This window comes from Typopeltis vanoorti, chromosome 4 (assembly GCF_054136105.1).
Source record: "Typopeltis vanoorti isolate ZY-2024b chromosome 4, IOZ_Tvanoo_1.0, whole genome shotgun sequence".
NCBI classification, from domain to species: Eukaryota; Metazoa; Arthropoda; class Arachnida; order Uropygi; family Thelyphonidae; genus Typopeltis; species Typopeltis vanoorti.
In genome coordinates this window covers 136,123,921-136,136,249 of record NC_143552.1, presented here as the reverse complement: position 1 = coordinate 136,136,249, position 12,329 = coordinate 136,123,921, and the positions used below count along the sequence as shown (strand labels likewise).

The following is a 12,329-nucleotide window of genomic DNA, read 5'->3' as shown; positions in this document are numbered from 1 at the left end:
CAATGACGGATGTGTGTCACCCTGTGAAAATTCCAAGATATCTTATCTCAAAAACATCGCCCACAATTTCATAGCCAAACCAAAATACCATTTATAACTAACAAATGACGTCACTTATCTACATCTGATAACAACACACATCCACGACACGATTCCTTATCTTATCTTGATCTTGATCTTGTCACTAGTGCACCACCAATCACAACACCATCCCTTATCTCTACCATCCCCCATAATGCCATACGCGAACCAAAACACAAGAACTGAACCCACTTACACATATGCCCCCAGGGAAATTCTTAACATTCCAACCTCTATAACAACAAACATTCACGTCACGATTCCTTATCTTATCTTGATCTTGATCTTGTCACTAGTGCACCACCAATCACAACACTATCCCTTATCTCTACCATCACCCATAATCCCATACGCGAACCAAAACGCAATAACTGAAGCCATTGACACATATGCCCCCAGGGAAATTTCAAACATTCCATACCCATGAAGCAATGCCAACAATGACGTTAGCAACCAATGACGTCACGATTCCTTATCTTATCTTGATCTTGATCTTGTCACTAGTGCCTACCCTAGTACTGGGAGCAAACGAAAGTATAGTATGCAATATGCAATTATATATATTTCTTGAGTTACAGATGTCATGGGAACATTGTCACATCACTAGGGAGCTGGAAGGAGAGTATGTAATTATATGTATCTACTCTATATACTGTATATAAAAAGATAAGCCGAAATTTGAAACGTATTTTGTCTCCAGCATACCAGGCCGGAACTCGGGGGGGTTGGGGGGAAGAGCCCCCTAATATATATATATATATAAATATATAATATATTATTATTATTATTATTATTATTATTATTATTATTATTATTATTACGAGAGACCTCCAGGGAGTCAAAGACTCATCGAGGGAGGCCACATACTACACACACCAGGGAAATCATACTTATTCTTGAATTCATTCACACTGCTTGCACTCACAACATCCAATCGCAATCCATTCCAATCACGCACCATCCTCGGAGAGAAAAATCTAGCCAGTACACCCTTCTTGGCGGCCTTGATTCTCAGCTTCCAAGGATGCCCTCTCGTTCTTTCCCCACCTTCCATAAATTGAAAAATTCCATCAATTGAAATCCTGTATGACCCTTTCAGAAGTTTGTAAGTCTCAATCATATCACCCCTCTTTCTCCTGTTTGTTAGCATCTGTACTCTACAAATTCTCAATCTCGCTTCATAATCAGTATTCCACAACCCCTGATATCATTTATATATATCTCTTATCTGATCACTACAAAAGTATCCGGACATAAAAAAGTATCTAGAGGTAAATATATGGTATATAAATAATGCTCAGAACACGTCAAATTTGAATATCTAACTATTAAAAAAGAAAAATTATTTGCTTCATTTCAGATATATCTGCAATAAGTTTTTCTTAGTGATACAATATACATCATGCTTTTTAAAAACTTCATGAAGAGGCAAAACAGACTTTTCAGGTCAAACATCCGTGTATTCTTGTATTTGCTCGCACCTTTCCTTCACCTACGCTGGGTTCTGTTTCAACAGAAGCCAAAGGAATAACCGTATACGGCATTCTTTTGATATAAAAGAAAACAAAAATGATTTAAAAACATTTACATATACTCTTTGTCTTAAGGAGTTGAAAGGATGGGTAAACGTGCGTGTCATTTGGTAGTACAACTAACCTACTTATTTCTCTAACCACTGCAAAGTGCAGTATTGACAATGCTATTGAGAATTGTTGCACCTAAATATAAAATTGTAGAAAGTTAAATTTGCTTAGTGTTTTTCTTTTGCTTTTTAGGAATGTTTCTTTAAGAATTAGTAACATAAATTATTAACATAAATTTTGTTTGCCTGTTCGTCTGCTTGCAATAAGGATGGTCATTTGTTTCTTTATTTACTTATATTTCATAAATAAATAAAGGCATTCGGGATCTATACTAAATTTTGTCAACTCATTTAGGTTTAAATCAGACAACTTTAATTGTCTAAAGTGTCCAAAATCATATAAAATTATATCGAATATATATTATTCATCAAACTTCAAAGACGTTTAGTCTGGCACTGCAGTGAGTTTATGAAGCGCAGTGTAGTTAAAAAAAGACATTAAAAACTACAAGGTTATGATGAATTTGCTATTAAATACAGTTTATAGCAATCAGGATTTTAATTTTATTGTTTAATATAAATACGAAAGACCATGCCATAAAATAATTATATCCTCTAACGAATTTTTATTCTCCAGAGGGCATTTAAACTCATGTTTGGAAATCGACACGCAGCAGATTTATATCTTTCGTTATTATATGTAATCAACTTCATTTCTACAGATGAGTTTTAGACTTATGGGTATCGAGAGTGCAACAGACACCTTCCTCCATCTCGTGTTCCTAATCGTAAATAGTACTATCGTATAAGGAAATGTAATTAGATTTTTTTTAAGGTTATGGGATTAAAATACCATAATAAAAAAAAATAAAAATAAAAATAAAAAAAGAAACCTACAATAAAGCTAAAACTATTTGCAAGTCCATCACACGGTCACCGAAGTTATTATTCAGTAATAAAAATTATAAATAAAAAAACGAAATAAATTCCATTAATAAAAGAATATGCGAATAATGAATTGTTTAATTTAAAATTAATTATTAATAATAATTATTATTAATAGATATCTTACGATTCTTAAAGGACTACAGATTACTCTCATCCGGTAATAATAATAATAGTAATAATAATAATATGATGATGATGATGATACAGGGCCGTGAGTCCCCTTTACTGGGAGGTACGGCACCATCTCAGTCTCCCCAAATTTTATCCGGGCTCCGGAACCGGCATAGCTGACGAATTACACCTATGGGTGGGTCAGTATTCCTGACTGTAATCCGTGTGTGTTCACTTGACCGGTTTGCCTGCTTGCGGGATTAAAAACCCCAGATAAACTTGTGGAAAAAACCCTGCTGTCCACGCCCAAGACCGGTTAACTTGGCAATGACTGAGGAAAATCCTTAAGTTTCTCGCGTCTCGAACCTAGGACACTCCTTGCCCAGGCATATGGTTGCGAAGCGCACACCACTAGGCTAACCGCGCGGACTCATCCGGTAGTAATATATTATAAAACGGTTAACATATATAAGGGGAAATTACAATTTAATATCAGCTCCTGTAGATTTCGTCATTTTAACATGAGCATCATTCAGGAAGAATGAAAAAAGACTGATTATTACATCATTCAAATTAAGAATTACAAGGAGTCGTATAGCATAAGTATACTTCCTCGTATCTTGGTCACCACTGATTGACAACAGTAATGCAGACAACATCCTCCACCTTGTGTTCCTAGCCCTAACTGGTATTATTGTATAAAATAGTGTGGTTGTTTCAGCAATGACCGAGACACGATCAAGTATATTTATGCTATATGACTTATTCTTGTATTTCATAATTTGAATACTGTAAATAGTCTTTTCATTCTCTCTGAATGATACTCGTGTGACATTGAGTGAAATATATAGGATTACATGTGTTAACCGTTTTATAATATATGTCTACAGATAAACATAACGCATTAACAACTCGATAGAAGAATCTTTTTCAAGTATTGCTTCTCGTTGCTAAAATAGTACGATGTTTCTTACGTTTTATTAACAATGGAAACAAGCAACTACAGCAACGTGAGTTGGAGGGTTTTTTTTAATTAAATATATGAACTGCTATTGATAAAATCGATAATTAGCATGGGAGAATAGCAACTGATTCTTTTGTTTTAATAATGTTATGACTTACTATTAACTATATTGCGACAACTGTTCAAAGTACCTACATCACAAGTTTTGCTTTACATAATAAAAACATTTTTGGAAAGCTGTATCTATTCCATATATGGAGTGTGCTTGTCTTTCTTGTTTAACAGTGATAATTGGATATTCTTGCAGTTTGCATAATGAGAATTTTTAGGTCCTCAGTTTAACTCAATAAAGAATTATTGTAACAAATAGTAAATATTCTCTGTAGATCGAACGGGAAAGCGTTTTTTAGCATTCAATACAATTTAATAAACTTAACACGTTAAGGACTTCTCTTTTCACAAATAAGTCTCATCCAACACCCACTACAGTTATTATGTTGTGCTAGTAGCCAATTACTTCCTATGGACATTCAGGAAGTAGTTGAATCACAGGGAGTTCTACATAGATAGATGTTCTAAAAATGATCCTACCTTCGCATTACACAGCTGGATCCGTCTGTATACTCCGAGACACCTCCCTCTATGGCGCCGTCGACTGCGTGCCGCTGCATGTCGGATGTTTCTAGGTCAAAAAACATAAAGAAACCAGTGAGTTTTGCTTCTTCTTCAAATAACAGCTCACAAAAAAAAAAAAGAGAATGACCAACCCGTTATGTTTTAAAATCCACTTTTCTACAGTTTAATGGATAGACATAATACTTATGCTATTCGTGAATAGACGGAGGCATATGATGGAGATAAGTTGAAAAGGTCATAATGAATGAAAGCTGAGGATGGATAGATTTATTAAATGTACGAACTGGTTATTTCTTGTCACTATCTTTACAAAAACTTCCGACCAAACTCTTTCAAGTCCTCTGTGGGAAAGAAAACGTCACTAACAAACTGGGAGTGTTTGGTAAAGGCTACATCTACTTTATAATTTATCATGCTCAGTGTCAAGTGCTTTCTAAGGCATCTGTCCAACTTTAAGGTATATAATCAGCACATGTTTGCTTAGGTTAGTGGCTAACATCGCTAAGAATAACATTTTAAAGTAGTGTCGTTAAGAACAGCGATGTTATGCAGCCCATAGAGTTCCTCTAAATCGCTAGTGATCAATGCAAGCTAACTACTTGTATAGAAATCGACTTATCGGAAGTATTTCAGGTTATAAAGGTTAAAAAAAAAATGTACTTGCTGAAAAATATCGGAGACGGTTTTTTTGCCACTTCTTCGCTAACGTTTATTACATAGAATTGTTAACAATAAATCATTAGGGGAAAATAATATACACAAAGAAGCGTTAAAAACAAATTATTAGGAAATGAAAATCTTTTAATTGAAAATAGATTGGTCATTCTATAGAACTCTATAGAACAAATATGCATAACTAGAAACCAAAAACTATATATATATATATATATATATATATATATATATATTTTTTTTTTCATCACTTACTAAAGTTTCATGCTATCAAGTAAATTTCAAAACTTTTTTATGTTTCTTTCTATATTTGGCTATAATATATATGAATGGATCAATAATATATCCTCCGTTTTATTATTTGGCTAAAAATATGGATGGAACCATAATATCCTGCATTTTATTGTATATTTTTGATGTATATTCCCCGTTATCTGTAGAAGAAAATGTATGGATGTGGTAATATAGAGCTCTGATCATGGCAGGAGGGCAAAAGAAATAGCCGAGCCTCAGTTAAAACTTCATTGGCTACAGCATTGTCATCCATTATCCTTCCTGGGTACCCATTTTAGTCGCTTAGTACGACATGCATGGGCTACAGCGGGGCTGGTATGTAAGTAAACTCTTTCAAAAAATTAAGACGATCCCCGAGCCACTCCTCACGAGTGGCCGAAAGATCGTCCAACTGAGCGTTGGTTCCACTGAGCGACGGCCCCTCTCCCCACCAATGAGCAGAACCGCTCATCTACCAGGGAAAAGCATCCACTGACAAGATCCCTCACGGGCCACGCCGGAAAACACCCTCCTCAGAAATCTAAGCTCGCCCCCCCTCACCATGAGCAAAATTCCGGAGGAAGCCTAAGAGAGCGAAACTCTACGGCCCATTTTAGTTGCCTCGTACTACATGCATGGGCTACAATAGCGCTATTCTTATCCCGGCGATTTTTAAGTAATGTCCTGTTTAAATAGAAACGATCTCTAGACCACTCCATAGAGGCCGAAAGATCGTCCAACTCAGCGTTGGCTCCACTCAGCGACGGGCTCACCCTACCACCGAGCAGAGTCGCTCATATTCCGGGGAAGGGCGTTAACCGACAACGTCTCACACGGACCCGATACTCAAAATGCTCTCTCAGGGCAAAGCCCCCCCCCCCCCCTCACCGAGAGCAAAATTCCGGAAGAAACCTGAGAGAGCGAAACTTTCTAAACTCTGCGTCCATTTTAGTCGCCTCTTACGACATGCATGGACTACAGCGGCGCTATTCTTACCCAGCCACCACACGGATATTTCATGAAATCGCCCGAAATGTTTCATTTCAAGTTAATTATAAAAAATAAAATTGGTGTATGAATATTCTTAAGTCAAATAATATTTAAATTATCTAAAATTAAGAAAAAAATTTAAATAATCAAAATAAATAATCCCATAGTTTTTTTTTATTTTAAATATATGAAAATACGTTCTTTAAAAGTATTATTAATATCCTAATATTTTATTAAGATTAAGAATTTGTTGCTTTCGATGCTGTGATCAAAACCTTACTTCTCCAATTTGGACATTGCAATATGATGTTGTTATCTCCGATGTGGTATCTATTCATGTTGTTCTTGGTTTCCTTTTGGTATTTTACCAAGAATTTTACTATTTATAGTTTTTTTTAAGAATACTGTCATTCCCCATGTCTTGCCTATTTGCACTTTTTGAACTTGATAATAAGATATGGCGTGTTCTTTATAGAGTTATTATATTGTTGTATTATTACATGTATTAATGGGTGGTTGTATCTAATTCTCCAGGGACTATTACCATTCACTAGGCCAATTATTTTTCTAAGGATTTTCCTTTCAAAATGAAATCAAATTCTTCATCATCGTAGTAAATATCCAGGTTTCACATCCATAGGTAAGAACTGGATGAATTATTTTGTGTTATATATTTGTACTTTCGCTTTCAAGTTGATATATTTTGACTGAATACACATGGTAAAGAATAAAAAATCCTGATTACTCCTGTGCATTCGATTCTGTCCTTCCACCACTCATTTTGTTGGCTTGTGATCGTTACTCCTACATATTGAAATCATTTTATTTTTAGTGCTTTCTTGTGTGCCAGATATTTCTTCTGTTTGGTTCTTGGCATGATATTAATGTCATCTTCATATGGTACCATCTTCATTGATTTGTTTATTAAATGGCTTTTAGTTATCTATATCTACTGGTAACGATCAGTTCACGTATTCCAAAGCTAAGTTTAAAAGTATTGGATTTAGACTGTCTCCTTGTTTTAATCCTTGAGTTATTGGAAAGGGATCTGTTACATCATTTTGTATTTTGATATTCCAAGTATATCATAATCTTATATAATTTTTCTATATTAATGCCATCACGTACTTGTTAAAACAATCTATTGAATATTTATATCAAATTCTCAAAATGTCTTTAATAATCGTTTAAGTCAACGTATATCTGAACAACTGTAGATTCGCTTTTCTTGAAACCTCCTTGGTAGACACCAATTATCTTCTCCACAAATTGGTATTATCTGTTCTTAAAAAACAGAAGTAAACAGCTTGTATATTGTAAATAACAAACAAATACCGAGGTAATTTCAAGAAACTTTGTCGTGCTTTTTATATAAAAATATATATCAGGAAGATCACTCTTTCTCCGTTCTTTTGGCATTAGCTACTTCTTCCATATGGTTAAAATAAATTCGTATATTTTGTCTTCTAGTTTCCTTCCTTTTGCGTTCAGCAACTCTACTGGAATTTTATCTATTCCTTGGACTGTGTTGTTCCTGAATGAAAGCGCTATATCACTAAGACTGCTTACATTGATGGTAGCTCTGCAGACTATCTTCTACGATAGCTTGAGTACATTTTCTTCATCACACCTCTCTCTTTTCGTTTGCTTATTTTCGTATTTCTGAGTTTCTTCTACGGTATTCAAAATCCATTTTAATATATGTTCAGCTTTCTTATATTTCTAGTTTGGCTTTTATTTTTTTCCCTTTAATTTTGTGCTAGAAATTGATTTTAATTTTATTTTCTTTAAGTTTCTGCAAGTTCAAGTTTAATTCTCTTTCATTTCTTTCCTGTTTTTTTCCCACTGATATTCTGCACCTATACCTAATTTTGACCAGATAATGAATCACTGCAAGCTCTCCTATATTTTCTGACTTCCAAAATACTTGATGCGGATCTATTATTTATAAACACATGTCAATCTGATTACATGTTGTACCACCTGGGAATATCCATGTGATTTTTATAGATGCCTTCATGAGGAAAACATATATAATGGATATAACCACATTTTTTACTTATAACAAAATCTATCATACGTTCTCAATGATCATTATAGTAGATATGTAGACTATGTTTTCCAATTATTCCTTTATACATATCTTGCCAATTCATGAATTAAACCTTAATGGTAGGTGGTCATGTAATGAGTGCAGCGTTTAATTTGGCTTCGATCTTATCAATAACACTCATGTTTCCGAAAAATGTCTTCACGATAAATATTCATGATAAACAGAAATATTTTTCTATTTATTAAAATTATTATTCACGATAAATAGAAAAATATTTCAGGTTAATTATAGTTTAAATACAATTTCGTAGGTTAACTTACCAATTTAATCCGTTGTAATATTGTGTCAATAGAAATATAAGAATTGTCTGACTTTCGAACAAGTTTTGTAAAACTGATTCATAACTCAGAAAATCCTTATAATTTTCCCCAGTAGTACAATATGTTCATTACTTGAGTACATTTAGTCTCAAAAACTACAGGAATTGTGTTTTTGACATCAGATTTAAACTACAGGAATTGTAGTTTATTTGAAACCAAATGTACGTTAATCACAGGAATTGTAGTTTACGCAGACTGTCTGTGACACGAACTTGTCTATTGCAAACTGTGCACTGAAACACATTAAAATTCCCTAAATAAACTCAAACATGTACTCAGATAAGCGAGCAGATAGAAACCTGTCATAAAAATTACGGTACCATTTGCCCACCCAACCTATTCAAGGGCGTACACTCTAGCTTGGAGATCGTCACAGAATGCCCATAAAAAGTCTCAATGGATATCAAACTGGTGTAGAAAATAAAACGAAGCCTTGAACATTAAAAAGAGTAGCCTTTTCTATTCTCTACAAGTATACAATCCATCAGATTTATTCATTACATATTTTATAAAAAAAAAACAAGCACATAATTTGACTTCAAAAGCATCTCCACACCCTACCGGACTCCAATAACATTTACTGCTTAGTATCTTCACTCATAAGCAGTTATTCTTTTTTTTTTCTCTCTCTCTGTCATCCTTCTACTGGTAGCATTCATGTTATCTGTGCACTCTTTAAAGAGACGGTCCTCCGTATGTCTCTCATACGTTTCCGAGGTAATAGATCACTTTGGTCTCACCCCCACAAAAGCGTAACAGGGGCCTTTCCTGCACAGCAGGACAATTGACGCGCAGTCTCCAACAGTGTCACAGACGCCCAACTGAAACGCCATTCGTAGCCCTTCGCAGTTGGTGACATGGATCATATTTCTTAGTTGTGTCATAGCTGTACTATCAACACAAGGCGCTCCGACTCTCTCTGTAGCAGATTAGGCGTGACTTATTCCAACGAACACACGCCTGGTAGACAGGTTCCAGCCTGCTGTTTTGTAAGAATTCTTCCATACTGTGTAATATAGAGACCGGGTAGAGAGAGAGAGAGAGAGAGAGAGAGAGAGAGAGAGAGAGAGGAATGAATTCTTCAGTTTGTATCCTCCTTCTTCTCCGGTTGTGCTGTCAGACTAGCTATGACCATCATATATTAGTTTTGCTCCGTTGCGTGTGCCAGACGTCGTTAACAGAAAACAGGATCTATATTTTCGAAAAGTTTTTTTAAAGACTGTGCCGACACCCGTGGCTCAAGGTTGTTCTCCTTTTTTTGTCTTTATTCTGTGGATTGCACATGTCCAGATTTAATGAAAGTAAGCGATCATATTTGGAGAAAAGCGATCCCATTAATCTTTGCATTTTTAAGACTGATCAAGGACACCGAATATTATTATGTGGAATAAATCAACTTTCTCAGCATGATTTGCATGCACTATGTATTTAGATCAAATTTATGAAGGGACAGTAACATTTCATAGAACACCGATAGATGGCGCCAATTGTTGAAATAGCACAAATATACCTATCACGATATTTTCTTTGGGATGGTATTTAATGAAGGACATAAAGCATTAATTAATTCATGGATTCAGTTAAATGTATCCTTGGGCCAATCAACTTACCTGTAATCGAATCTTTTGTAGTTGTATATGAATTTAATGAACATCACATATTTCATGAAGTGCTATTTACTAAAGTTACATGACTAACAAATATATTGCCTTCAACAAACACATCATTTGAATAAACAAAAACAAATGATACAAAATATATGAAAATATAATTATAAGAATTAAAACATTTTTCTGATTTTTTAAGAATTTAAACATAATTAACTAGTTATTTTCTAATACACCGTATTAGAAATATTATCAATTCAATTTATTAGACACAAAAACGAACTGCAGTGAATAGCCAGTCCTTATAAGGATAAGGCAGTGAATAGTGATTGAGAGTGATTAGAGTCATTGTGAGTGTTGATCGGACGTATATTTCTTTAGACTCTGCCTAGTTGAATTTTATATAAGGTTTTTCGGGAAGCTCGCACTGCACTGGAACTAACACAGTTCGAGACCTACTATCTCCCCCTCTGTATGAAATATGCAGAGGTCTGATGGCCGGCAGGCCCCACCCGCAATGAGGACCAGTGGTGGATGAATGGTATTTTAGGGAGGTAGGTCTCTGCACTTCGGGAACTTATTTGGACACAGTAAGTTCCTGAAACTCCTTATCTCCTTGGTTAGGATAGTCACCTATAATAAACTAACTTTTTTTCTTGTAGACGCTTACTCTAAGCTGTCTACGGGATTAGCTAGTGGACTCTCAAAGTCTACAGGATCACTTACAAACTACTCGGGAAACCCGAGCAACCGCTGTTTTCTCTTGGGCCAAGTTATGGACTCTCCATATGATGAGCTCGATTTCAAGCAACTATTGGCAATCTTCAAACATGTAGGAAGCCTGCTGCAAAGGAAATGGCAAGGAAAGGTAGCAATCCACCAAATAGAAGAGGTTGAAACAGAGGACTGTCAATCCCCTGACCCTCTCCCTAGCACTTCTCAAGATAACTAAAGAGAGATTATGTCGCCGGTTAACGACCAGCCCCTAGTGGACTCAGATAACTTTACAGACTATCAGGTTGTCAGCAGAAAGAAGCGCAAGAAGGGGGTCGCCAGCTGCAGATCCTGAAATAATACCTCAACCCTTGGAAAGAACAACTCCAATGGACTTAACAGCACAACCTGGTGAAAGAATAGAGACCAACTCCAGGGCACAACCCAAAGAGAGGATTCCACCAGTAATTTTAAGAACAAAAGAAAAATGGTCTTTAATTACAGAGACGATGAAGAACGCAAACATCAAATTTACATCAGCCAAGAATACAGATGAAGGAATCCGGATTCAACCAGAAGGAACTTCGGACTACCGCCAGCTCACCAGACTTATGGATGAACTGAAAGTCCCATATCACACGTTTCAGCTTAAAAGTGAAAAAAATCTAAATGTGGTCATCAGAGATCTGGCTGAGACCATACCAGCTGAAGAAATAGCTACTGACCTCAGATCACAAGGTCCGGAGCCGATTTAGACATCGCGCATGTACCGAGCAGACAAGCTCCCCAGGCCTCTGGTCTTTGTCGAGATCAGTAAAGACCATAGAAAAATTTACGACCTTAAAATAGTCTGAAACTTAGTCATCAAGACCGAACCTCTCAGAAGAAAGGCTTCAGCTGGTCGATGCCATCGCTGCCAAAAGTATGGGAATGCACAAAAGCTATGTAAAGCGGATTACAAGTGCGTCAAATGCGGTGACAACCATCCCTCGCACACTTGCGTCAAACCACGAACCACGCCCGCTAAGTGTGCGAACTGTGGCGGCTCACACCCAGCCAACTACAAGGGATGTTCACTCCACCCATCCAACCTGCAGAAGGCTAGAGAGGCACTACCCTCTGCCCAATCAGAAGCGAACTAAACAAGAAATCAGAACGCGGGTTGTTACTCCCGAGAAACCATACGCATCTGCGGTCTCTACTAATAACAAACCAGCATCTTGCAACCAAACCTCTGCAGCAATCCTAGCTGCTACTCTAGGAGAGATATTAACGGCCTTTAGCAAAACAAATCCCAATCAGGCCGACACCAATAAAT

The 12,329-nt window shown here is 36.0% G+C and overlaps 1 protein-coding gene across 1 annotated transcript in view; it reads right to left on the bottom strand.

The window, feature by feature from the left end:
* The window catches only part of LOC150107696 (thrombospondin type-1 domain-containing protein 4-like), a 465,880-nt gene that overhangs the window by 313,305 nt on the left and 140,246 nt on the right, over positions 1-12,329 (bottom strand). Inside the window, exon 4 of the mRNA XM_090392010.1 lies at positions 4,278-4,368. Coding sequence (XP_090248136.1) covers positions 4,278-4,368 — 91 coding nt within the window. The remainder of the gene's footprint in view (positions 1-4,277; positions 4,369-12,329) is intronic.